General features: G+C 42.6%; 1 protein-coding gene and 1 pseudogene across 2 annotated transcripts in view; both read right to left on the bottom strand.

Annotated features, from left to right (window-relative positions):
* The window catches only part of LOC149744693 (large ribosomal subunit protein eL31-like), a 70,330-nt pseudogene extending 66,514 nt beyond the window's left edge, over positions 1 to 3,816 (bottom strand). Inside the window, exons 1-2 of the transcript XR_016391020.1 lie at positions 3,089 to 3,816; positions 587 to 663 (exon numbers count right to left, since the gene is read on the bottom strand). The product of XR_016391020.1 is annotated as a large ribosomal subunit protein eL31-like (transcript). The remainder of the gene's footprint in view (positions 1 to 586; positions 664 to 3,088) is intronic.
* Positions 3,817 to 5,245: 1,429 nt separating this feature from the next.
* On the bottom strand, positions 5,246 to 16,129 carry TAT (tyrosine aminotransferase). Its single transcript, XM_089903303.1, has 11 exons — positions 15,883 to 16,129; positions 15,623 to 15,727; positions 12,885 to 12,952; positions 11,854 to 12,012; positions 11,513 to 11,651; positions 11,031 to 11,083; positions 9,740 to 9,892; positions 8,777 to 8,905; positions 8,356 to 8,439; positions 7,169 to 7,267; positions 5,246 to 6,446 (listed from the first exon to the last, which is right to left on the bottom strand). Exons 1-11 carry the CDS (start codon positions 16,115 to 16,117, stop codon positions 6,306 to 6,308), a joined length of 1,365 nt encoding a protein of 454 aa, XP_089759429.1. The 5' UTR covers positions 16,118 to 16,129; the 3' UTR covers positions 5,246 to 6,305.
* Positions 16,130 to 25,358: the final 9,229 nt, after the last annotated feature.

Genomic DNA, 25,358 nt, shown 5'->3' with positions numbered 1-25,358 from the left:
TAGGATTTGCTTTATAAATACTTCAACAAAGAAAACAAGGAAAAGGAGGAAGGAAGAAATATGGCAAAGTCTTGATAATGGATGATGGATATACGGATATTAACTATACTATTGTTTCTTTTATACATATTTAAAATTTTCATAGTCAGAGTTCAAAATTATTTTAGAGAACACATGAACAGAAAACCGCACTAGTATAATATACGAACTATTTCTGCTATTTATAGAAACATCCCAGATGTTTTTCTAGAAATTTTTTATTTTTCCCAGTGTGCAAGCCCCACCGATGCTTTGCCCTGCTTCCATTATGAAATGCTAGAATCAGGAGAAATAAGCACTTTGTACCCCAAGATGAACAAATGATGATGGAGTCATCTCATCTAATTTCAGTCCTGAGGAAAAACTTAAAAAGTAAGTAATTCCTACAAGTGTGGACTCCCTAATAAAAAATGGTGCTATCCCTGACTTTTAGAATGCAAGTGTCTGAAATGATGTCACAATCTTTGTGGATATGGTTAACATGAGAAAAAGTTGTTTTCCTAACATGATCAGATGAATGAAACTGGTAATTTCTCAGGTTTCTTACCTTTCTTTTAAAAACTTGAAATTCCTTTAAATGCCAAATATTTGAGTTGGTCTTCCTGAAGTCTGACTCCTCTGCACCTTTAAAAAAGAAAAACAGTGTTGTGGAGGTATAGTTCACATACCATACAATTCACACATTTAGTGTATAGTTTGATGGTTTTTAGTATATACACAATCGCACCACCATCAACACAATCAATTTTAGAATATTTTCATTGCCCCCCAAAGAAACCCTGCATCTGTAAGCAGTCGATCTCCACCCCCACCCCCTACCCATCCCCACCACATACATCCTCACACTCAACTCTAGGCAACCACTAGTCTCTTTTTTGTCTAGTTTGGACATTTGATATAAATGGAATTACACAAAATATGCTCTTTTCCACTGGCTTCTTTCACTTAGCACAATGTTTTCAAGGTTCATCCATGTCGCAGCATGCATCAGTACAACATTCTTTTTTCCTCTCAAGTAATATTCCATGGATGGATATATCACGTCTTATTTATGCATTCATCAGCTGATAGATATTTGGGTTGTTTCCATTTTCTGGCTATTATGAATAATGCTGCTATGGACATTCTTGTAAAAGTTTTATGTGGACATAAGTTTTCATTTCTCTAGGAGTGGAATGGATGGGTCATATGGCAACTATATTTTTAACCTTTTGAGAAACTGCCAAACTGTTTTCCAAAGTTGCTGAACCATCTTACATTCCTGCCAGCAGTGCGTGAGCATTACGATTTCTCCACATCCTTGCCACCACTGTTACTGTTGTGGTAGTTTCCTTCTATTTCTAGTTTGAGTGTGTTTATCATAAAAAGGTGTAGAGGGGGCTTCCCTGGTGGCGCAATGGTTGAGAGTCCGCCTGCCGATGCAGGGGACACGGGTTCGTGCCCCGGTCCGGGAAGATCCCACATGCCACGGAGTGGCTGGGCCCGTGAGCCATGGCCGCTGAGCCTGCGCGTCCGGAGCCTGTGCTCCGCAACGGGAGAGGCCACAGCAGTGAGAGGCCCGCGTACAGCAAAAAAAAAGGTGTAGAATCTTGTCAAATGTTTTGTTAGCATCACTGAGATGACCAGGTCGTTTTTGTCCTTCATTCTGTTATTGAGGTGTATTACACTGACTTTTTTTTCATTTGTTGAACCATTCCCATATTCCAGAAATAAATCCCACTTGGTCGGGGCCTCCCTGGTGGCGCAGTGGTTAAGAATCTGCCTGCCAATGCAAGGGACACAGGTTTGTAGCCCTAGTCCGGGAAGATCCCACATGCCGCGGAGCAACTAAGCCCGTGCGCCACAGCTACTGAGCCTGCGCCCTAGAGCCCGTGAGCCACAACTACTGAGCCTGCCTGCCACAACTACAGAAGCCTATGCACTTAGGGCCCGTGAACCACAACAAAAGAAACCACTCCAATGAGAAGCCCGCACGCAGCAATGAAGACCCAACGCAGACAAAAATAAATAAATTTAAAAAACAAAAAATCCCACTTGGTCATGGTACATAATCTTTTTAATGGGCTGTTGTATTTGGATTGCTGGTACTATGCTCGTCTTCTCTGTATTGTTCCAATTTTAGTATATGTGCTGACAAAGCAAGAACTCCCTGCGGCTTTATTTTTTAAACACGGCATAACGTACTTTTTTTTTTTTTTTTGCGGTACGCAGGCCTTTCACTGTTGTGGCCTCTCCCGTTGCGGAGCACAGGCTCCGGACGGACGCGCAGGCTCAGCGGCCATGGCTCACGGGCCCAGCCGCTCCACGGCATGTAGGATCTTCCCGGACCGGGGCACGAACCCGTGTCCCCTGCATCGGCAGGCGGACTCTCAACCACTGCGCCACCAGGGAAGCCCGGGATAACGTACTTTGAATTTCATAATGTACTTTGCATTTCAATTTTCAAATGAGTAAATGTCTCAAGGGGCAAGAATTCTTTTCTATGCTTGAAACACTGACAAAAATTAAGACACACTTGCTAGTTTGCAGACTGTTTTCTTCGCAGAATTAGCATCACCTGCTTCCTACATAACACACCTCAATTAGATTGTCAGAAAGTGACTGTTTCTTTGGAAGGTGCTCTGCAACAATCTGACCCATAGAGAGCATCCAGATGTTTGGTTTCTATGACACCATTATGAAACCCGTTTGTAAACACACAAACTGTTTAAAGTAAATAAGAGTATGAATAAGATGTACCGGGGATTCACTTCTCCAACAGATTCAATATTTCAGCCTTTAGAGTACTTAAAATACAGGCCCTCCTGCACAGTAAAGTGTGGTGTGCGTGAAGCACAGCAGACGATTCACCTTTCTGGCTCGGCAGAAATCCAAACATATATGCCATGCACTCGGGACCATGAAGGATACGATTCTTCTAAGAAAATTTCCAGGGATACTTTTGAAAACTGACAACAGCTCCTGGGAACTTCTGCTTCTGTTTCACAACTTATGGGACTTACTGGCACCCGCCCACAGCTAGGAAAAGGTTAACAGATGTTTACAATACCTAAAGATGACTTGTCGACTTTCTGGAAGCCTCCCGCCTGATGTGGCCCGAAAAGGGGGCAAAGGAGGAAGGGAATCTCTCAAAAAGGCGCGGGTCCGAGAAATAGGCTGAAGGAGGAAACAAAACCGAACATCCGGAGAAAAGGTAGTCTCTCCCACTAGAGATGCGCAACCTCGCCGGCGCCTCACGGTCTGCGGCGTCTCGTAGTCCCGTGACTGCGCATGCGCCCTGAGTAGTGCGCTGCCCTCATTAGCATTTGTGCCTGCGCAGCCGTGGGTTCTTTCCCCCGCTCTACCCCACCCCAACTCCCCCACCGCTCCATCCCCCGACCCCCTCCTCTTCCAACACGGTCACCCAGAGCAGGGTTGGGTCGTTGGTGACTGCCAGGGACTAGAGTGGGACGGTGTGTGGTACCGGGTCAGTGGTAACTCGCCGGTTATCCCGTAGGTTAGACAGAAAGGTGAATTCACAGCTGCGAGCCCTTGTCTCCGACATTTTAAAGCATCCTTTGTTTTATCCTGGGACGCTCGGAAGCCACTATCCTGCTGCCGCCATCCGCGAAGCAGCTGGGAATTGTCTCTTGGGAATTTTAATCTTGTTTGGAAGCAGCCCCGACCAGGGGGTCCCTTTTTTATTCAGAATCACCCAGGACATGATGGACAGAAATGTCATCCCTCCTTAGACTTCCACAGAAGCTGAATTAAAAAGTTGAGTAATAGTTACTTCGAAGAAAGGAAAAAAAAAAAAAAAGGAAAAATTCACACGCAAAAGCATTTATGTGTACACAGAATAATCTCAAAGAATGGATCAGCAACTGCTACTGTGATTACCTCAGGGGAGAAGAAAAGGTGATAAAGGACTGGCATGAGTGTTTTTTTTTATTTTTTTGCATCGTTTGAAATATGTCCAATGTGCATGTATTTTTGTTTATTTTATTTTATTTTATTTTAAAAAATTATTTATTTATATATTTTTGGCTGCATTGGGTCTTTGTTGCTGCACAGGGGCTTTCTCCAGTTGTGGTGAGCAGGGGCTACTCTTCACTGTGGTGCACGTGCTTCTCATGCGGTGGCTTCTCTTGTTGTGGAGCACGGGCTCTAGGCGGGCAGACTTCAGTAGTTGTGGCTCGTGGGCTCTAGGGCACGGCCCCTAGATCACAGGCTCAGTAGTTGTGGTGCATGGGCTTAGTTGCTGTGCGGCATGAGGGATCTTCCCGGACCAGGGCTGGAACCCATGTCCCCTGAATTGGCAGGTGGATTCTTAACCACTGCGCCACCAGGGAAGTCCCCGTTTTGTTTTTTAAATCTTTGAATTTTCATTTGACTCCCTTACCAAAATGGTAGATATCAAGGAAATTTGGAAATTTAAGAAGTCTGTCTAGATTCAGTAATGCTGGATAGAATTATACATACGTGTGACGATAAAACGTTTTGTGTAAACCACTAAGTCTTCCTGTTTATCTCTGGACAGATATCCTTGGGAGTTGGGGCCAGAGGTACAGGAAAAGAGGAGCCAGGAATTTTCGAAAAATCGGCAGGAGTGGCATACAGGAAACAAATGTTTTTCATCTCAATCATTGTATATTCCTCTTGGTTTTGCTGAAAAAAAAGGGTAAATTTTAGTTCAACGAAGTCCGACATAGATGGGAAGGGGATGTTTGATGTTTATTTTTGTAAAGGAAATTAATTGGGCGTGGTTGGCAGAGTTGAGACTTGAAGTTCCTATTCTAGATAAGGAAAACATCCCTTAGTGAAGAATTCCCAGATTGATTATGGTATATTCCTGCCCCTAACCTTGCAAAATAACTTCAGGCTCCCTCCTCCAAGGGAAATGGTTAGGAAAAAATTAGGCAACTGTGCTTAAGAGGATTTGCAGACAAAAAGCTCATACTGAAAGATGAGCACACCGGACACACCTCATTCTCTTGGTTAGCTGAACCAGTTCAACTTGTTACCCAGTGAGTGGTTAGTAGATCTAGAGAAGTGTAGGAATTTGGAGAGTGGGGATCCCAAAAGTTGAAAGTGTGAAGTCAGAGGCCAGGTGTTTATAATGTTGCTTCTTAGTTTGTCGTGTTTGTAAGTACAAGCAAGAAGTTGAGCTCCCAAATAAAATATTTTAGGAATAGTGTTTCTTAAGTGACTCCAAATGTCAGTACATCTACAAAGAAATAAATGAAACCTAGTGGGTAATAAATCAATCAGACTGAGCAATAAGTAGCACCTGGGGATAGAAATTCCCCACAGAGGAGAAAAATGACATCACAGAAGAGAATACTTAGTAAAATTTATTAAAAAAAAAAAGAAAAAGGAAAACAATAATTTATGCCCTTGGCAAAATAAAAGATCCTTTCAATATAAATGTTTCTTAGAAAACATATGAAAAGATAATATAACATATATATCAATAAATCAATATCAATGTTACAGCAAAAGTAATAATGATTCTATAACAATGACGAATGAAGAAAATTCTGGCCCTTACACAGCAGCGTTCCTGGAAGGTCCTCTGATTCCTCCTTTTTTTAGTACAGATGTGCCGTCATTTTAAGAAAGCCTGATACACATATATCTACGTTTAGAATCTCTATCAATTAAATTTCTTTGTATCACAAAATAATTCTCTACAAAAAAAAAATCAACGAAAAGTTTCTGTAAGTGATCCTTCAAATTGGCAAGCTTTCCTAATGTGTTTAGAATTAACCAAATACATGTGTCCCCAACTTCTTTCATTATAGCATTATTGCATACCGTGATGTATACCTGAAGTGAGCCAGTAACAGAGTTGGGCTTCAGACCTGACTGAAGAGAATGTGTTCTTACTTAGAGTAAGAGGAAATGGTTGGGGGCACAACTTGCCTCAATCTTTTGATTCTCTAATCCTGAGTTCTTAATTTTCCTGTCTCTACCGTTTCCTCGGTAACTTTGTTCACCTGGTACTCTCAAGCTAAAAGGAGGAAGTCATATGGGAGGATGGATTGATGGAAGTCATAGGGGTGGATTAATGAATTAGTGAGTCACTCCAGCAGAGCGGAATGCGATGAAATCTGGGGTTCAGAGTGTGTGTGTGGATACAGCTGGGGGAAAGCTGGAGCAATTCTGAGCCCTTGTCGTGGTATTTGTGAGGCCCCTCTCCCAGCAGGGGCACCTGAGGAGCAGCAGGGCTCAGTCCCACTCTCCCCAGCCCGATGGGACACACACTCAGGAGAATGGACTGCGTCCTATTTGTCGCATTCCTCCGGGCTCCCTTCAGCACAATGGTAGTGCTGGTCACAGAACTCCTGGATCCGGCTACAGGCCTCCAGCAACATCACTTCGGGGATTGTGATTACTACTCGGAAGAAATTTGGGTACTCGAAGCACTGCAAAAACAAAAGCCTGTTATTCTCAGAGCAATTGAATCAGGGACTGGACCACCCTAATATGGCCAGGGCCCTAATCAGCAAAAAGCAGTGATGCCATTTACCCAAGGCTGTCATTTCACTCAGTTCCCACCACTGGACTGCTAAGCCAGTAACTGAGTTAATTTATCTTAAAAGGAATTTGTGGGACGAGCTTGATTTCCTCTCACCTAGAATGTTCAACCACAATTTTTCTTCCTGGATGGGGGGGAAACAAATTTTAAATAGAGGTCATGAGACCCATCAGTTTGAATCTTTTCGAAAGAGAATACAGTAGTCCCTCAGTATCCATGGAGGGTTGGTTCCAGAACCTTCGAGAGTGCCAAAATCCGAGGATGCTCAAGTCCCATATATAAAATGGCATAGTATTTGCATAGCCTACATACCTCTTCCTGTGTACTTTAAATCATCTCTAGGTTACTTTGAATACCTAATACAATGTAAATGCTAGGTAAATAGTTGCCAGTCTGCAGCAAATTCAAGTTTGGGAACTTTCTGGGATTTTTTTCCCCTCATATTTTTCCATCCACAGTTGGTTGAATCCGTGGATGAGGAACCTGAGTATATGAAGGCCGACAGTATGCTTTGTTGGGGGAGAGAAAGTCAGGCTAAAGACCAGCTCAGGGAGAGTTCCTGAGGCTCTAGAAACCGTTGAGAGTGTCCTGAGAGACGTAAGCACTCACTGTTGCTGGGAGGCAGTGGACGGATTGCTCAGCAACTAACTGCTCAGTGAATTCCACATCATTCTCAAATTCTGGGAAATGTTCCATCTCAATTCCAACCTATACCAATAACAGGGAGATGCAAATTTATCAGGAGGGAAAACAGGCCAACTCCCTATGCCACAAATTAAGATAGGGACTACTCTAAAAAACATCTTGGAACTCCACTACTGATAACTAAAAGTTCTTGCTCTTATGAACTCACAGAATTTTTCATAGGGAAGAGAGGATATATTTATATTAAATGTTTTAGTTTACTGAAGGGTTCCTTCTTGGATGCTGATAAATGAAAGCTGGAGATAGGATGCCAGTGTTTCTCAAAAAAGGCACTACTGGGACTTCCCTGGTGGCCCAGCGGTTAAGAATCAACCTGCCAAAGCAGGGGACATGAGTTCGAGCCCTGGTCCGGGAAGATCCTACATGCCGCGGAGCAACTAAGCCCGTGTGCCACAACTACTGAGTCTGTGCTCTAGAGCCCACGAGCCACAACTACTGAGCCCCCATGCCACAACTACTGAAGCCCACACGCCTAGAGCCCGTGCTCCGCAACAAGAGAAGCCACCGCAATGAGAAGCCTGCGACCACAAAGAAGAGTAGCCCCGCCCGCCGCAACTGGAGAAAAAGCCCGCACGCAGCAACGAAGACCCAACGCAGCCAAAAATAGATTAATTAATTAATTATTTTTAAAAAGGCACTATTATCATTATGGGCCAGGCTATTCTTGATTGCATGGAACTACCCTGCCCATTGAAAAATATTTAGCATCCCTGGCCCACAAAATGCCAATAGCACCCCACACAGTCTTTCTGAAAACAGACAAAATTCCTATATATCCCCAAATATTCCTAGGGAACCAGATCTCTCCTAGGTGAGAATTACAGTAGTGTGGAAAGCCTCTTATCTGTGTCTTATGTCATCCCTGTATCTACATATAAAATGAGTCTCTGTATGAAGAATTAAGTCATTTTAAGAATTTTTTTCTTCCTTTTTCTTTTTTTTAGCACTGAGGTTAAACCACATTGTTGGGACAATTCAGAACAAGGCAGTTCCTAAACTGACTGGCTCAGGAGCCCATGTGGTTGTCTTCGTGAGCCCTGCAGACTGGCTTCCCCCGCCTACCACCAACTGCCTGCCACCCACATACTCACCATGAGGTACATGGCCCCAGAAGGGCGGATGGGCCGGAGTCCAGGGATGGCAGCCAATGCCCCATAGCAGAGATCTGCATTGGACTACGAGAGGAGACAGAGACATCAAGGATGAGAAGTTAAGCAAAAGAAAAACCAAGTCATTAAAAGGAGAGCCCACATCAAAGGCAGGGAACCTAAGTTTGCTCTCCTGGCATAAGGGGTAACAAGATAAAAACTCTGCCACTTGAAGCTTTTGGCCAGGAGCAGGGTGGACTGCCAGAAGTTAGAGAAATGTGTGGGTAGATATTTACACTGATGCCACCTCCTGGTTTGGAAGCCCCATAATGGAGCATTGCTCCAGAAATGAGGACCCATTATTTCAAATTCCACTGGTGGCATTCCTTGACTCCCAGAGTGGAAAGTCATGGGCTGCCCTTACCTTGAGGAAGCTTAGAGTGTTGTGGTAGAACTCTTGAGGGGTGCGATGCAGGATGCTTTTCAGAGCTCCCTGGACAAGGGTGCAGGGTCCCAGGATCCGCTGACTCAGCTTCACCAGCCCATCTCGGATCTAAAAGCCCCCCGGCAAACACATTATTTAGCTTTTCTTAGGCATCCCCACTGTGGAGATCCTTGTTCTGCCAATTCTATCAAGTTTTTTTTTTTTTTTTTTGCCGTATGCAGGGCTCTCACTGTTGTGGCCTCTCCTGTTGCGGAGCATGGGCTCTGGACGCGCAGGCTCAGCGGCCATGGCTCAAGGGCCCAGCCACTCCGCGGCATGTGGGATCTTCCCGGACCGGGGCACGAACCCGTGTCCCCTGCATCGGCAGGTGGACTCTCAACCACTGCACCACCAGGGAAGTCCTCTATCAAGTTTTTAATCTCTGGAGAAGTGATGGTACCTCGTGTCATTCTTAGATCAGACCACCTAGGTTTGTAGCCCAGCTCTGCCGTGCACTGGCTGTGTGACTCTGGGCAAATTATACAACCTCTCTGTGTCTCATATTTCTTACCTGTGAAATGGAGGTAATACTAATACTGGCCTCACAGGGTTGTTAGGATAATTAAATTGAAATAAAGTACATAAAGCACTGGCACATTGTAATCCCACAAACAATATTAGGTATCATTACCGCTATTGTTTCCTTTTTTGTGGTACTAAAATTGGAGGTGGATGGAACTTCCTCACCAAGACAGAAAAACTGAGTTTTGGAGAGGAATAACTAGTACTGTCTGTATCCAGTGTCTTTCCAGGCACACGGAACTACAGGGCCAAAAAGAAAGAAAAAAACTCCTTACCTCCTTACCACTGTGCATGCAAAGTAAATAAATAAATATTTAGAAAAATATATATAAATATAATCACCCCTAAATTAGACATACTATTTCACCACATTGCTCTCACCTCATTGCCAAAAATATCTCTTCGGTCATGGATGAGGATCCAGCCCATCCTCCAGCCAGGAACCAGCCAGCGCTTGGCCAGCCCTCCACAGGACAGAATGGGGACGTTGCTACTGAGGGTGGCTAAAGGTTCAAATTTGGAATCTGAAAACACCTGAGGAGAAGAGGTGCTTGTTACAGTTGTCTTCTGGTTTACTTTCCTCCGAATCCCATGCCTTGCAAAATTTTCCTTATATCACTAGGGACAGGGTCTCAGATTTACGGGCTCATTCCTACCCTGAAGCGTGATTGGGATCTCAAGAGGCTTCAGAGGGGACACCCAAATACATTTAACCCAGTATCTAGTCTAGATTAAAGGAAGCCTAAAATGAGGAAACTGACCCCAGCCCAGTAATAGGTACAACCCTTGGCTCTAGGGAATGAATGACTGTTGGAGTTACAGATTTCACAATAATGTATGGGTCCATAATCCCTTATGTGAAATTCCTGGGCTCAAGTGTGTTGCAAAATGTAGAACTGTTTGGATTTTAGAAAGGTTATATAGCACATGTACCTTATATTATATAACAGCCGCAGGCCAATCGGGGACAGCACTCCTAATCAAGCACAGTAACTGTTCCGCCCCTTTCCTTACACTCTTATATAGATCCATAAGTGAGATACATAAAGATGTACAAATAGCTTTATATCAAGCACAGTAACTGTTCCACCCCTTTCCTTACACCCTTATATAGATCCATAAGTGAGATACATAAAGATTTACAAATAGCTTTATATCAAGCACAGTAACTGTTCCACCCCTTTCCTTACACCCTTATATAGATCCATAAGTGAGATACATAAAGATTTACAAATAGCTTTATATCAAGCACAGTAACTGTTCCACCCCTTTCCTTACACTCTTATATAGATCCATAAGTGAGATACATAAAGATTTACAAATAGCTTTATATCAAGCACAGTAACTGTCCCGCCCCTTTCCTTACACTCTTATATAGATCCATAAGTGAGATACATAAAGATTTACAAATAGCTTTATATCAGGCCAAGTCAGGTTTTGCCACCAAATGAATTCCAAAAATCTTCAGATTTTTATAGCTTTTTGGATCTTGGAAAACTGGCTAAGGGCTGGTTATCTGTATATCTGTTTAGAGCGCAGGGATACTAGTGATTAGTGCTGTACTGAAATGATTAGGATTTGCTTCTGATTATTCTAGGTGCCACATCTAAAGGTGCCATGAGATAATTTGGGATTGAGAATATGGCAGTGTTGCATCCTACCCAAAACTCACCATGTCTCCATAGATCTCATCAGCTAAGATGGGGACACACTGCCTTGCAGCCACTGAAAATAAGAGAAACATGCTGAAATCATTTTTAATGTGAATTGCCTTAGCATTTAATATTTACCTGGGCTTATGATACTTTGCATTTCATGTTTGTATGTTTCATCTTCCTCTTTAAGAACTATAAACTCTTCTTATACTCTTCCAGGGTACAGAGCCTAAATTTGCTCTTTAATTAACTAGATATTTCAAACCCTCTCTTCCACATGATGGGAGTGGTGAAGAGGCAAGTATTTCCTCTTCTTATCCTTCTTTCAGGAAATTCCTACCTTTCCAGGGGCACACCACTCACTAGAGACCCCAGTGGAGCCCTCCCAGCTCCATCCTAGGCTTGGAACTTAGTGAAGGACTCCTTTCTCGTTCCATGAAACACCTGAAGGATTCCATCCCCATCTTCTCCCCTGTCAAGTGAAGTCTGCTGGACTCACCTGCCAAAATTTTCTGGAGATGACTTCTACTGAACACTGACCCACAAGGGTTTGATGGATTATTGACAACGAGACAAGCTGTCTTTTCATCAATCAGAGATTCCAGTTGTTTCAGGTCAATTTCCCAAAACTTCTCTGGCTGGGGAGGAAAAAAGGGGGAGACTAAGATGATTCTGAAAAATGTAGGACTACTCACTTCACTCAAAGATATAATGTAAATAACAAAATGTGTCTGTGGCCTCGACCACCCACTTCCAGATCTTTCTCTGCTAAGATAATGGTCATATATTTTTATGAAGTAGTAATTGAGCTCTTGTGTCTAAAATTTAAAAGTCATTTACCAATAAATTGTAGGGTTTGACCTCGATTCCCATAGATTCAGCCAGAGTCCTGTAGAGAGAGAAGCCAGGTCTGGGAACTAGGATGTTTTGCCCTGGGTTGGCCAGCACAGCTAAACAAAGTTCAATAGCCTGACTGCAGCCACTTGTTAGAATGACATCCTGTAAAGAACAGAAAAGTTTCATTTTGTTAGGGGTTCCAACAGCAACAGGAGCGAAGAGGTTATCAGATGAATGAGTGGGAAGCAAAAAAAACCTTATTTCTACAAACTCTATGTAAAGTAGTGGGGACTGTACAAAGCCAAAATTGAAAGAAGTGAATATGTTTACATATGTGCATATCTAAAAGTTGTTGAAAATGTTGGCCACTTAAGAGAAATAAATCACTTAAAAAAGGACGGCTTGGTTGTGACTCAGCAGACCTCCACGAGAGATCATTATGCCCTTGGACTTTTTCACCTGGTTATTTATTTACTTTTGACCAGAGATTTGAAACCTGACTCTCTTCTGAAAGACAGATATAGGGCACCTCTTAATGTTAAGAAATATTGACCCCCACCCAGTGGACAACAGAGCAGAGGGTAGCATTTAAACTTGGCCCTGCCATCAATCCAGTATGCCATGGAAGCTCTATCTTTCCATCTAAGTGACCTTAAGGGCAGTGAAGGAAGCTACAGATTCATAAAAGACCTATTGGTAAAATTAAAAATTTCAATTATTTGATGTTTATGAATTATTGTTTTTCAATGATCTTTTGCAGAGAAGCAAAATATAGGGTGACCTCTGAGTCCTTTAAGCCTCCTTGAGACAGACACTATACGAGTTGTATGCAACGTTATTATCATGCTATAATGACATTAAATATAAGCACTGATTAGTGGCCTCCCCGTATGAAAAGTCCTCGAATTGCCAAAGGGAAATTATCCTTAGTTTTTGTTCCACTTGAAACCCTTATTCCTCATGGAACAGAAACAAGGAAAAGGGTAGAGTTTGCCCAATACTGTTCCCAAGCTGGTTCCTTTTCTAGGGCTCACCTTAGCTTCCAGGGGTGCCTCGGGACAGTGGTAATAAGAAGCAACCTCCTCCCGACTCGATAAGTAGCCTGAGAGAAGAGAGCAGAATGAGGAAGCTGGAAGTTTTCATTCCACAACTGACAGCTTTGCCCTTAAGTCAACAGGGCTTCGAGGCTACCTTCTGCCCCAGCTCAGAGCACATACAATTTAGTTTAGCTCTCTGTCACTATAGATAAAGGAGATTAACTTTATATCTTACAATTTTATAATGAGCACAAATATATAAATAATAACAAAAAGAGTTCCCCAAACTATAAAATACTCTGCAGCATCTTGGTTACTGTGATATGTTTTATTTTATTTTAGATTATTTAATCTAAAATTTAGATTAAATAATCTAAAATAGGATTAGATTAGTTAGGATTTAGATTATTCCTAAATCCCTTCCAGGTATTTTATATATATATATATTTTTTTTTTTTTTTTTTTTTTTTTTTGTGGTACGCGGGCCTCTCACTGTTGTGGCCTCTCTCGTTGCGGAGCACAGGCTCCAGACGCGCAGGCTCAGTGGCCATGGCCCACGGGCCCAGCTGCTCCGCGGCATGTGGGATCTTCCCGGACCGGGGCACGAACCCGTGTCTCCTGCATCGGCAGGCGGACTCTCAACCACTGCGCCACCAGCGAAGCCCCAGGTATTATATTTTTTGAAAACTTGTAATTAGTGAATTCATTACCTTGGGTCCATTTTAACTTTTTCACATTGTACTGTATACCTATTAGTATTTTTCCTTTTAACTTATATTGATGGACTTCCCTGGTGGCGGAGTGGTTGAGAGTCCGCCTGCCAGTGCAGGGGACATGGGTTCAAGCCCTGGTCCGCGAGGATCCCACGTGCCACAGAGCAACCGGCCCATGCGCCACAACTGCTGAGCCTGTGCTCTGGGGCTTGCAAGCCACAGCTGCTGAGCCCATGTGCCACAACTGCTGAGGCCCTGTGCCTGGAGCCCATGCTCTGCAGCGGGGGGAGGGGGGCCACCGCGGTGAGGAGTGGCCCCCGCTCTCCGCAACTGGAGAAAGCCCGTGAGCAGCAAGGAAGACCCAACACAGCCAAAAATAAATAATATAAATTAAAATAAATTTTTAAAATTATATTGAAATTAAAATTTTTTTCTTTTAAATTATATTCTCATACAATAGTTCCAAATGTTGGTTTACAAGCTTGAAGTATAGACAGTTTCATACAAATTATTATGTTTTACAAAATTGCTCTCCAGAAAGATTGTCTTCGGTTACCAAGACTAGAGGCAGTATTTCCTAATGTTTGCTAAATTAATAGGTAGAGATAGGTCTCTTGATGTTATACAAATTAGCACTTCCTTAATTACTAATAAAGAAGAGTATTTTCTAGATATATATTATTATCTGTGTTTCCTTTGGCATGAAGTGTTCATATCCTTTGCATTTTGTCAAATGGAGACTTGGTTTTGGGTTTTCAGGTTAAGTCAGTTTCCTAATACTTTGGATATAAAAGTCATTATAAACTTTTAAAAACTTTTATTGAAGTATAGTTGATTTACAATGCTGTGTTAATTTCTGCTGTACAGCAAAGTGATTTAAGTTACACATATATACATCCTTTTTCATATTCTTTTCCATTATGTATAAACTTTTTTTACAACTTTTGGTCTTATTTTGTTTTGATTTTTATTTATGAAACTTCATAAAATGTAAATAATCAACCTAAAAATCACATCCCTGAGATCTCTTTTAAGTGTTATTACAATTCTATTTTAGCATGAAACTGGATTTTTATTCTGCATTAAGAATATGTTTCTAGGGCTTCCCTGGTGGCGCAGTGGTTGAGAGTCCGCCTGCCGATGCAGGGGACACGGGTTCGTGCCCCGGTCTGGGGAGATCCCACATGCCGCGGAGCGGCTGGGCCCGTGAGCCATGGCCGCTGAGCCTGTGCGTCCGGAGCCTGTGCTCCGCAACAGAGAGGCCGCAACAGTGAGAAGCCCGCGTACCGCAAAAAAAAAAAAAAAAAGAAAGAAAAGAATATGTTTCTATGCGCACATATACACAGTGGGGAAATGTGCAACACTGAAACAAAGTCAAGGAATCATTTATTTTACCAAAATGTTTAGGGTAGAAATGTTTAATAGATGGAGAGAGTTAAACCTAAACCTAAGAATAATTTCTTTCTGTCCTAAACAAACATTCTATCCTCCAGTAGGTCAGCTCATTCTTTGCTGTTCTTGGTTTTATGGGTTTTGTTTTTTGTTTTTGCCTTGAAACAAGCACAATTACATTGAGAGTGTGATTAGGACCATAATTAAATTAAACCTTGAATGTGTAGAGAAGGAGAAATAAGGCCAAGAAGCTATTTACACAGGGCAGTAATTAAATTAATTTAGGAGCTAGCGGGCTTTGTAAAGAAGCAGGTGCAGCCAAACTCAAGGCCTCCGTGTAGAATTAGCGATGACAGAATAGGAGTGTTATTTGAGAAATAAGTATGTAATGGGAACCTAGAGCAGGGAGGTGCCATAATGCCAGAGGAAGCCAGGAAAGAAGTTAGACCTTGATGGCTTGAGGTTAAGCATGCTGAGACCCCTTTCCCCAAATCCAACAGCCATTTTATCTTAGCTTCTCCTTAGGAATTATGCATCAGGAAAGCAAAGAAGAATGCTAGAAATGTATTCCTATTAGAAGAGCACTAAAGATTTGGAAGCCACCAGATTAGAGTCTCAGGAGGAATTTACCAGTGGAGGGGGCATAGCCGTTATACTTCCCCGAGTCAAGGGCATCTTTTATTGCTTGGGTAACTTCAGGATCTGTAGGCAGGTTTCCAAACACAGTAGGGTCCCCTTTTCATGGGAAAAAAAAAAAAGAACCGCCAAGAGGTTATTCTTCCATGCCCAGTGCTCAGACCCACCCTCCACTTCCATCCTCTCCAACCAACCCATGAGGATGGGGGTGGGAGGAACAATGCCTGCCTCTCGGTCAAGTGTCTCCAACTCACCAATTGACAGAGCAATCATGGTCTTGTTTGGATTTGGCTTCACCTTCATGCTGTCCACAATGGCCCGGATGGGATTGAAAGTTTTGTTGGACATGTCCGAGGGCCTCACGGACCATCTGGCCTTCCTGCCTTTCATTTTTCCCGGCACAGAGCTTCTCCCAGGGATGTTGACATGCACATCCAGCACTGAGGGGAGGTTGCCATGGTCGTGTAACTGAATCATGTATGGGTCCATCACTAACAAAGACTATGGGGAAAAAAAGGGGTCGCTGTGACACTAAGAACAGACATCATCCTGGGGGGGCTGCAGTTGGACCAAAACATTGGGGTGATTTCACCAGACATCTCTTTCCAAACTCCTTTCTCATGTAAAGTAGCTTTGTTATGAATGTGGGAAGTTTTAAGACTTTTCCCTGAGAAGGAAAATAAGCAAGAGCCCATTCTACAATATTAGCTGAGAGCGTTCCATCAAATACTTACCTACTGTGAGATTCGCTGTGTGCAACTGTAATCCCCATGAAAATTTAACCATGCTCTCAGTGAAACCAAGGAAAAATGACATGAGAACTGTTAAACAATGAAAGCATATGTGTTCCTTCCTTTCCATGCAAGTGTTCCTCCCTAACACTTCAACAGACTGTGTCTTGTCCTGTGCAAAGAAGAACCAGGAAGAACCATTCCAACATTGTTAGAAATTTAGTGTTAATATCATCATTAGTAAAAATAAAGCCCTATTCCATAAGCATCTTACTGTCCTGTGGATAAAGAAGTCAATACACCACAAAGAAAAAAGTGCGCACTCCAAATCACCGTCACCAGATTAGCTGAGGCTTGAGATTTTACCTTCTGGGTAAAGGAGAAGCAGCTTCCAAGTAGCCAAACCAGGAAGTCGTCTTAGTTCTTTGGCAAGTTACAGTGAATTCAGATGCAACCTCTGACTCCTGAAATAGTCCCCCAAATGGGCGTTGGGCCTGAAACTTTCATGCTATTGGTTCAGGTGAGAACTGAGCAGCCAGCCCTCCTCTTCCCTCCCCTCCCCACTTTTTGCTTCTTTTTACCTCTAGCCCTGCCTCCACCTCCACCACCAAATCAGGAATTTGAACTGGCTCTGTGTTAACTCTTTCCGCGTGCTTTGTGAGATGTTTGAAAGGACTGTCAGAGAGGTAGTTAGGATTACAGCTGGTAACTTTTGTTAAAACTTTTTTGTTACAAAACAATCTATTAAAATTTCAATAGTACAGAAACATATAGAGTAAAAAGTGAGAGTCTTGCTATCTGTATGTTCCATTCTCACTCCCAGGGCCAGGCGGTTGTAATGATTTGGCCATTTCTATCCATTCACCAAGATGGATAGATGATAGTAGATCAATTGATCTACAGATGATAGATAGATAGATAGACAGATGATAGACTAGATGACAGATACATAGTTACAGAATTTTATGTATTTTCAAAACACAGCTGAGATCATGCTCTACAACTTATCGGGCAGCATGCTTATTTACTTCCTACATCTTGGGCTCCTTTCCTTGTCAGTCCACAAAGTTCTACTCCAGCTGGAACACACTGCACAGTTAGAGTAAACTAAGGCTTCCTCCATAAATATCTTAAAAGTACACGGTCTCCAAGGCAACCAAAACCTGTGCAATTGTGAATTCTCCTTCATTTTCCTGTTGTGGAGCTACTGGAAAAATAAGATGTCAGGTGAGATCTAAATAAAAAACTTTGCTAAGCAAGCACAGCAGAGATCTCAGCATTCCTGTGAGCCTATGAAAAGTACCACCCACCCAAGGGTTAAGAGGAGCCTCAGTGACCCCATGACTCAGATCCTATCTGTTTATTTATTGAGAGACAAAGAGTTGTTACATAAGCTCCATCTTCTCCAGCTGCTTATCAGTGATTTGAGTCTCCAGTGGGGTTGAATAACCTTTTATTTCTCTGGTCCTTCTATCTCTTAGTGCTTTGAAAGACTTACCTAATGCATTCTCTTCCCCACTCCAGTGAAGTGAGCATTTACCACTTCATCTCACCAGTGGAGAAGCAGAAGCACCAGGTAAGGGCAGGAAGCCAGTCAGGTCAAAGAGAATTTAGGTTCTGAAGCTCTGAGCCCTGAGCTAGCTAATCCAGACTGCTCTGCTTCAAAAAGCTATGTCTACAACATCTAAAAAGACAGAAAAGGAAAGGCTTAAGTCAGCTCTGCTCTTCGGCACCCTATAGCAAAAAGTGAATGGCTTGTTCTACTAAATGCAGTGAAACATTATACAGAAAGAAGTATACTTCACAGGCTGGACGGACTGCCCTTGGTTAAGTTGCCAAGTGAGAACATGGTGTTATTTCCAAAGCACACAGATTTTGTCAAGAGAGAAGACCACTCTTTCCTAAATGCTTTTATTCCACCACCGCCGCCATTTAAAATATAACATGTAAAATATAACATGTATGTGCTGGAGAAAATCAGAAAAAATTAAAAGCATTTATAATCCACCACCACTCTTAATACATTAGTCTTACTTTTCCCCCACAAAGTTTGGATCTTGTTCTATATACATAGCTTTAAAATTTATATAACATAAAGTTCACCATTTCAAAGTGTAGGATTCAGTGATTTTTTTAGTCCATTCACAACACTGTGCAACCATCACCACCATCTAATTCCAAGGCATTTTCGTTGCTCCAGAGAGAAACTCCATACCCACGAACTAGCCCCTCCCCACGTCCCGCCTGCCAGTCTCCCACAACCACTACTTTCTGTCTCCATGGATTTGCCTATTCCTGACGTTTCATACAAATGGAATCATAAGTTATCTTTTTTTTTTTTTTTTTTTTTGGCGGTACGCGGGCCTTTCCCTGTTGTGGCCTCTCCCGTTGCAGAGCACAGGCTCCGGACGCGCAGACTCAGCGGCCATGGCTCACGGGCCCAGCCGCTCCACGGCATGTGGGATCTTCCCAGACCGGGGCATGAAGATCCCACATGGATGAACTTTGAAAAATATTTGCCAAGTGAAAGAAGTCAGACACAAAAGATAACATATTGGGGCTTCCCTGGTGGCGCAGTGGTTGAGAGTCCGCCTGCCAATGCAGGGGATGCGGGTTCGTGCCCCGGTCGGGGAGGATCCCACGTGCCGCGGAGCAGCTGGGCCCGTGAGCCATGGCCACTGGGCCTGCGCGTCCGGAGCCTGTGCTCTGCTGCGGGAGAGGCCACAGCAGTGAGAAGCCCGCGTACCGCAAAAAAAAAAATTAATAATAATTTCATCTATTTATTTTGACATTTAAAAATATTTCTATTAGAAAATTTTAAATTACTATGTGGTTTGCATTCCATTTCTATTGAATAATGTTCTGTAGCTTGCTTTTTTTTTTTTAACATCTTTATTGGAGTATAATTGCTTTACAATGGTGTGTTAGTTTCTGCTGTATAACAAAGTGAATCAGCTATATGCATATGTATATCCCCATATCCCCTCCCTCTTGCATCTCCCTCCCACCCTCCCTATCCCACCCCTCTAGGCGGTCACAAAGCACTGAGCTGATCTCCCTGTGCTATGCGGCTGCTTCCCACTAGCTATTTTACATTTGGTAGGGTATATATGTCAATGCTACTCTCTCACTTCGTCCCAGCTTACCCTTGCCTCTCCCCGTGTCCTCAAGTCCATTCTCTATGTCTGCATCTTTATTCCTGTCCTGCCCCTAGGTTCATTAGAACCTTTTTTTTTTTTTTTTTTTAGATGCCATGTATATGTGTTAGCATACGGTATTTGTTTTTCTCTTTCTGGCTTCACTCTGTATGACAGACTCTAGGTCCATCCACCTCACTACAAATAACTCAACTTTGTTTCTTTTTATGGCTGAATAATATTCCATCGTATATATGTGCCACATCTTCTTTATCCGTTCATCTGTCTATGGACAGCTTGGTTGCTTCCATGTCCTGGCTACTGTAAATAGAGCTGCAGTGAACATTGTGGTGCATGACTCTTTTTGAATTATGGTTTTCTCAGGGTATATGCCCAGCAGTGGGATTGCTGGGTCATATGGTAGTTCTATTTGTAGTTTTTTAAGGAACCTCCATACTGTTCTCCATAGTGGCTGTATCAATTTACATTCCCACCAACAGTGTAGGAGGGTTCCCTTTTCTCCACACCCTCTCCAGCATTTATTGTTTGTAGATTTTTTAATGATGGCCATTCTGACTGGTGTGAGGTGATACCTCATTGTAGTTTTGATTTGCATTTCTCTAATGATTATATAGCTTGCTTTTAAAAAAGTCTTAATTATATGTTGTGTGGCCATTCTTTCCATTTTCGTACATAGAGATCAACTTAATTCCTTTTAATGGCTACATAGTGTTCAGTTAACCATTCCACTTTTGTTGGCTATGCGGCAGCTTCCAATTTTTCTTTCTATTACAAATAAATCATATTGAACACACATTATTTATGACTGGGAATTTTTATGAATATCCTGTAATTTGTGGGATAATTTCCTAGAGGAAGAATCACATTTCAAACACTGATAGACCTGCCAATTGATCAAATAATAGACTATAGGGAGAAGAGACAACACAAATATGTCTTATTTTGACAACCTCTTGGAGTTCAGACCAGCTGTCAGAACAACATATCCTGCTTGAGAGGTGACACAGGGAATCAACTGAATGTTATAGCAGTGGTTCTCCAGATGGAAAGAATCTCAGAGATTAAGACCTCCTCTTGATATTGGCCTTTGCAAGAGTTAAGTCAGGCAAGGATGCGATTGTCTCAATGTTAGAAGCTATTGCCACTCAAGGTTTAGACTTTCAAAGATCCCAGCTACACTGGAGACTCAGGTTCAACTTGCCCTCCCACACACACAGACAATAGGCTTGATGTCCTGTTCCCACCTCGACATTATAAACCGGGAGCCTTAGATTATTCAGATTGATAATCCCTCCTGGGGCGGCAGCAGTGTCAGCTCATCTATATCTCTGGTTTTCAGTCCTTCTCATTGCTTGGCCCCTGGGGCATTCCATTTTTATCTTTGGAGCTCAGTTACGTATTTTGTTATATTTAACCCAACATTTTTAGATATTTTTATAACTGGAGATCTTCCAGGTCCTCCTGACCTCAATACCACCAAAAATGAAAGTCTCTCCTCGTTAATTTGAAATGTCACCTTTATCCTGTACTAAATTCTTCTATCTTCCTAACCCTTTATGGAATACTATATTCTAGAATGAAAAATTTTACAGTTCTTGATATGCATTGGCAGCTTCCTTTCCGAATGGCCAATAACCTTCCTATCGGTAATTGTTTGCAAACCCTGGGAATTATTTTCCACAAAAATCTTTGCCAAATTGATTGATAGGAAAAAAGGATATTAAAGGTTGCCGTTATTTCTGTTCCTTTATATTCTAGTGAGGGCAGTCAATTCTCATGATTTAATATTAGCTCTTCTCATGTTGTGAATTACCTGTTCACATCCCTCACCTGTCTTGCCCAGGGGCTCAACTTTTTCTTAGGTGAGACCTGGACAGAGGAAGCCACCGCAAGGCAACAAAACAGCCGCACTGAGATCACTGGCCCAGCCTCCTCTGTCTCAACCCAGCTGGCTCAGACTCCGGTTTACAGATCAAAGAACAGTGAGTAGCACGGGGTTTGGGCAGGTGGTCCTGCAAATAGCGCAGCTGACGCAGAACCAGCAGGGCCGAGGGGGTGTGAAGGGGACAGGTGCTCTGTATCAGAAGGTCATCCCCACGGCACGCCCTCATTCAGTAGCTGACAAGCGAACCCAGATCAGACGGGAAAACAGACAAAGCAAACAAGTTTTGGTCACACCCTTCTTCTGTAGCTCATGTTTTCTCTCAATAGAAAGCTGAGGGGGGAAAACAAAAGAGAAGGCCCAACTCTGCTTACGGAGCCTAACTGCCACCAGGTAACCTTCACTGGACAGTCAGGGCCCAGTAAACCATGGAAATACTCACTAAAAGCTACACCAACCAGCCATTAAGGCTTTCACTTAAAAATTAAACTTGCATTGAGTTTGTTCTTAAGTATAACACTATTGTGTTTGCCATAGAAAAGTGTTTCTATGTGTGTGGTAAAAAAACACATAACGTTAAATTTGCCATCGTCATCATTTTTAAGTGTATAGTTCGGCAGTGTTAAGTATATTCACTTTGTTGCACAGCAGATCTCCAGAACTTGTTCATTTTGCAAACCTGAAACTCTATACCGTTAAACACTAATTCTCCCGCTCCCTTCCCCACAGCCCTTGGCAACCACCTTTCTACTTTCTACCTTTCTATTTTCTGACGGGAGAGTATTTTAAAAATAGTTACACCGCCCAGAGATAACCACTGTTAACCATCTTGCCCATAATTAATATTTTGAAATATTTTTTTTTCCTAGGGGTACACCCACAGGCTTTCTATATCAGAATCTGGTTTTCCACGAGTCTCTTTTTACATGATATTGTGATCTTCCTAAGACTGTAAAAATTTTTTTGAATTTCTTTTTAGGGATCGCCTAAAACCCTGGGTCTCCCTTTTTTTTTTTTTTTTTTTTGCGGTACGCGGGCCTCTCACTGCTGTGGCCTCTCCCGTTGCGGAGCACAGGCTCCGGACGCGCAGGCTCGGTGGCCATGGCTCACGGGCCCAGCCGCTCCACGGCATGTGGGATCTTCCCGGACCGGGGCACGAACCCGTGTCCCCTGCACTGGCAGGCGGACTCTCAACAACTGCACTACCAGGGAAGCCCAGGGTCTCCCATTTTTATACATCTCTTTCCACATCCTTTTTTTCTCGACCCAGGCATAAGAGTTTATGCTCACTGGGTATCTATCCCATACCTAGCACTGTTTGATATGCTCTACCCAAATCAACTCATAATCCTCATCTATATCCCAGAAGTAGGGCCTGTTTCACCTCCACTTTACAGATGAAAGCGAGTCCCACAGTAGTGAGTGGTGAGTTGCAGTTCCAGTTTCGCCATCCAGCTCCAGATCCCATTACAGAAGTCTGCCCCATTTTATTTTTTAATTTTTTTAAATTTTTTATCAATTTTATTTATTTATTTATTTTTGGCTGCGTTGGCTCTTTGTTGCTGTGCGCGGGCTTTCTCTAGTTGTGGCGAGGGGGGCTACTCTTTCGTTGTGGTGCGCGGGCTTCTCATCGCGGTGGCTTCTCTTGTTGCGGAGCACGGGCTCTAGGTGCGCAGGCTTCAATAGTTGTGGCTCACGGGCTGTAGAGTGCGGGCCCAGTAGCTGTGGCGCACGGGCTTAGTTGCTTCATGGCATGTGGGATCTTCTCGGACCAGGGCTCGAACCCATGTCCCATGCATTGGCAGGCGGACTCTTAAACACTGCACCACCAGGGAAGCCCTGCCCCACTTTAGAGGACCAAGTGAGTTGAGAAATACAGTCCTTTCTTTCCTAAATAGAAAAAAATTAAAATAGTAAAAAGAAAAAAAAATAAACATGGAGAGTTGCTGGGGCTAACTTTAAGAAAATAATGAATGAACTGTGTGGATTAAGCATGAAGGATTCACCTGCCTTTTATTGCTTATAATTAGTTACTTTGTAACTTTTCATCCTGAACCATTCCCAATGATCACTCATCTGTTGGGTACAGAGGAATGCATATGTTTTAACTCCCCTGGTGGATAGTAAGCTCCCTGAGGAAGTACCAGGTGGGGAGCATTCCTTATACTTCCCTACATCCTCCTTCAGGTCTGGCGTGGTGACTTTATCAGCCATACTCAATACTTGCTCGCCAGTTGGCAGTGAATAGTACATAAACCAGAGGGAAAGGAATGGCAGGAGAGGTGGTCAAATGAGAGGAAACCCAAGCCTTTGTACAGTTATAGAAGAGGAGGTGAGGAATTCAGGTCCTAGTTTGTTCCCACTTTTACCATCTCATGTAATTAAAAAAAAAAAACAAAAAAACCCCCGCAAACAAACCACAGACCTGTGAGCTAGACAGATAGAAGGCTATCAGAACAGATAGGTGAACCTGGTTGAGCTTTTTAAATTTAAAGTAAACTTTTTTATTTTAGAATAGATTTAGAGGGACTTCCCTGGTGGCGCAGTGGTTAAGAATCTGCCTGCCAATGCAGGGGACGGGGGTTCGAGCCCTGGTCTGGGAAGATCCCACATGCTGTGGAGCAACTAAGCCAGCTAGCCACAACTACTGAGCCTGCGTGCCACAACTGCTGAAGCCTGCGCGCCTAGATCCCGTGCTCTGCAACAAGAGAAGCCACCACAATGAGAAGCCTGTGCACTGCAATGAAGAGTAGCCCCGCTCGCTGCAACTAGAGAAAGCCCACCCGCAGCAATGAAGACCCAACGCAGCCAAAAATTAATAAATAAATAAATTTATTTAAAAAAAACTTGTATAGAATAGATTTACAGAAAAGTTGTGAAGATAATACAAAGAGTTCTCACATACACCTCACACAGTTTTTCCCGTTTTTAACATCTTATATTACCATGGCATATTCTTAGTCATAACTAAGAAATAAACATTGGTCCATTAAACTTCACCAAACTCCATACTTCACTTGGATTTCACTAGGTTTTCCCACTAACACACTTTTTCTGTTCCAGGGTCCCATCCAGGAGTCCACATTACATGTAGTGGCCATGTCCCCTGAGTCTAATCTAATCTCAAACAGTTTCCTCTAATCTGGGACAGTTTCTCAGACTTCCCTTATTTTTCATGATCTTGGCAGTATTGTGTAGAATGTTCCTCAACTTGGGTTTGTATGATGTTTTTCTCATGGTAAAAGGGAAGACAAGTTGAGCTCTTAATGTTATGGCCACTCACTTCACATCAGGGCTCTAAAGGTTAAAGAGGAAATAAAGCTTTCATCTGTTTGCTGGTTAAAGCACCTGCTTGCTACTTCTCTCATGGAGTTTAGCAAATCGTACCATCCTGTTTGTTTTGTGCTTTGCATAATCATTTAAACCATTCTCCCATTAACTCAGTCATTTCTCTTCAGTCAGAACTTGGAGTTCTTTCATTTGAGGATGGCCAGAACTTCAATCTCACTCCAATTCTTAGCATTCATCAGGAAAGAGTGTCATTTGTACTTACAGGGGGAGTCAACAAGCAAATAAGCTTAGATTCTTGGGAAATGATTCTGTGTTCTTTCCATTCCAATGTTCAGAATAATCTAGAGTCTCAACTATGCTCCAATCCATCAGCCTATCTCTAGACTACAATTTCTCACTATTTTTCTAATAATAAAAATATTATTTTTGGCCTTGTTTTAAAAAATTGAGATATAATTCATATTCCATAAAATTTATCCTTTCCAAGTGTACAATTCACTGGTTTTTAGTATATTTACAATGTTCTACAATCATCACTACCATCTAATTCCAGAACATTGTCATTACTCCAAAAAGAAACCCTGTACCTATTAGCAGTCACTTTCTAGTCCCTCAATCCTGCCTTGCCCCTGGCAACCTTTAATCTATTTTTTATCTCTATGAATTTG

This window comes from Delphinapterus leucas, chromosome 20, assembly GCF_059928025.1.
Source record: "Delphinapterus leucas isolate spDelLeu-1000000601 "Yukka" chromosome 20, BTC_Dleu_Yukka2, whole genome shotgun sequence".
Taxonomy (NCBI): Eukaryota; Metazoa; Chordata; class Mammalia; order Artiodactyla; family Monodontidae; genus Delphinapterus; species Delphinapterus leucas.
Note: the sequence above shows the minus strand (reverse complement) of the source record. Positions and strands in the feature narration are given on the sequence as shown.

Bases quoted from the DNA above. Each gene is read 5' to 3' on its own strand.
- TAT (XM_089903303.1), bottom strand. From the start codon at position 16,117: ATGGACCCATACATGATTCAGTTACACGACCATGGCAACCTCCCCTCA. The intron at 12,953-15,622 runs GTAAATTCCTCC...CTCTTCTCTCAG, and splicing joins CGGCTATGCCCCCTCCACTG to GCTACTTATCGAGTCGGGAG. The intron at 8,440-8,776 runs GTAAGGGCAGCC...CTCCTCTCGTAG, and splicing joins ACACTCTAAGCTTCCTCAAG to TCCAATGCAGATCTCTGCTA.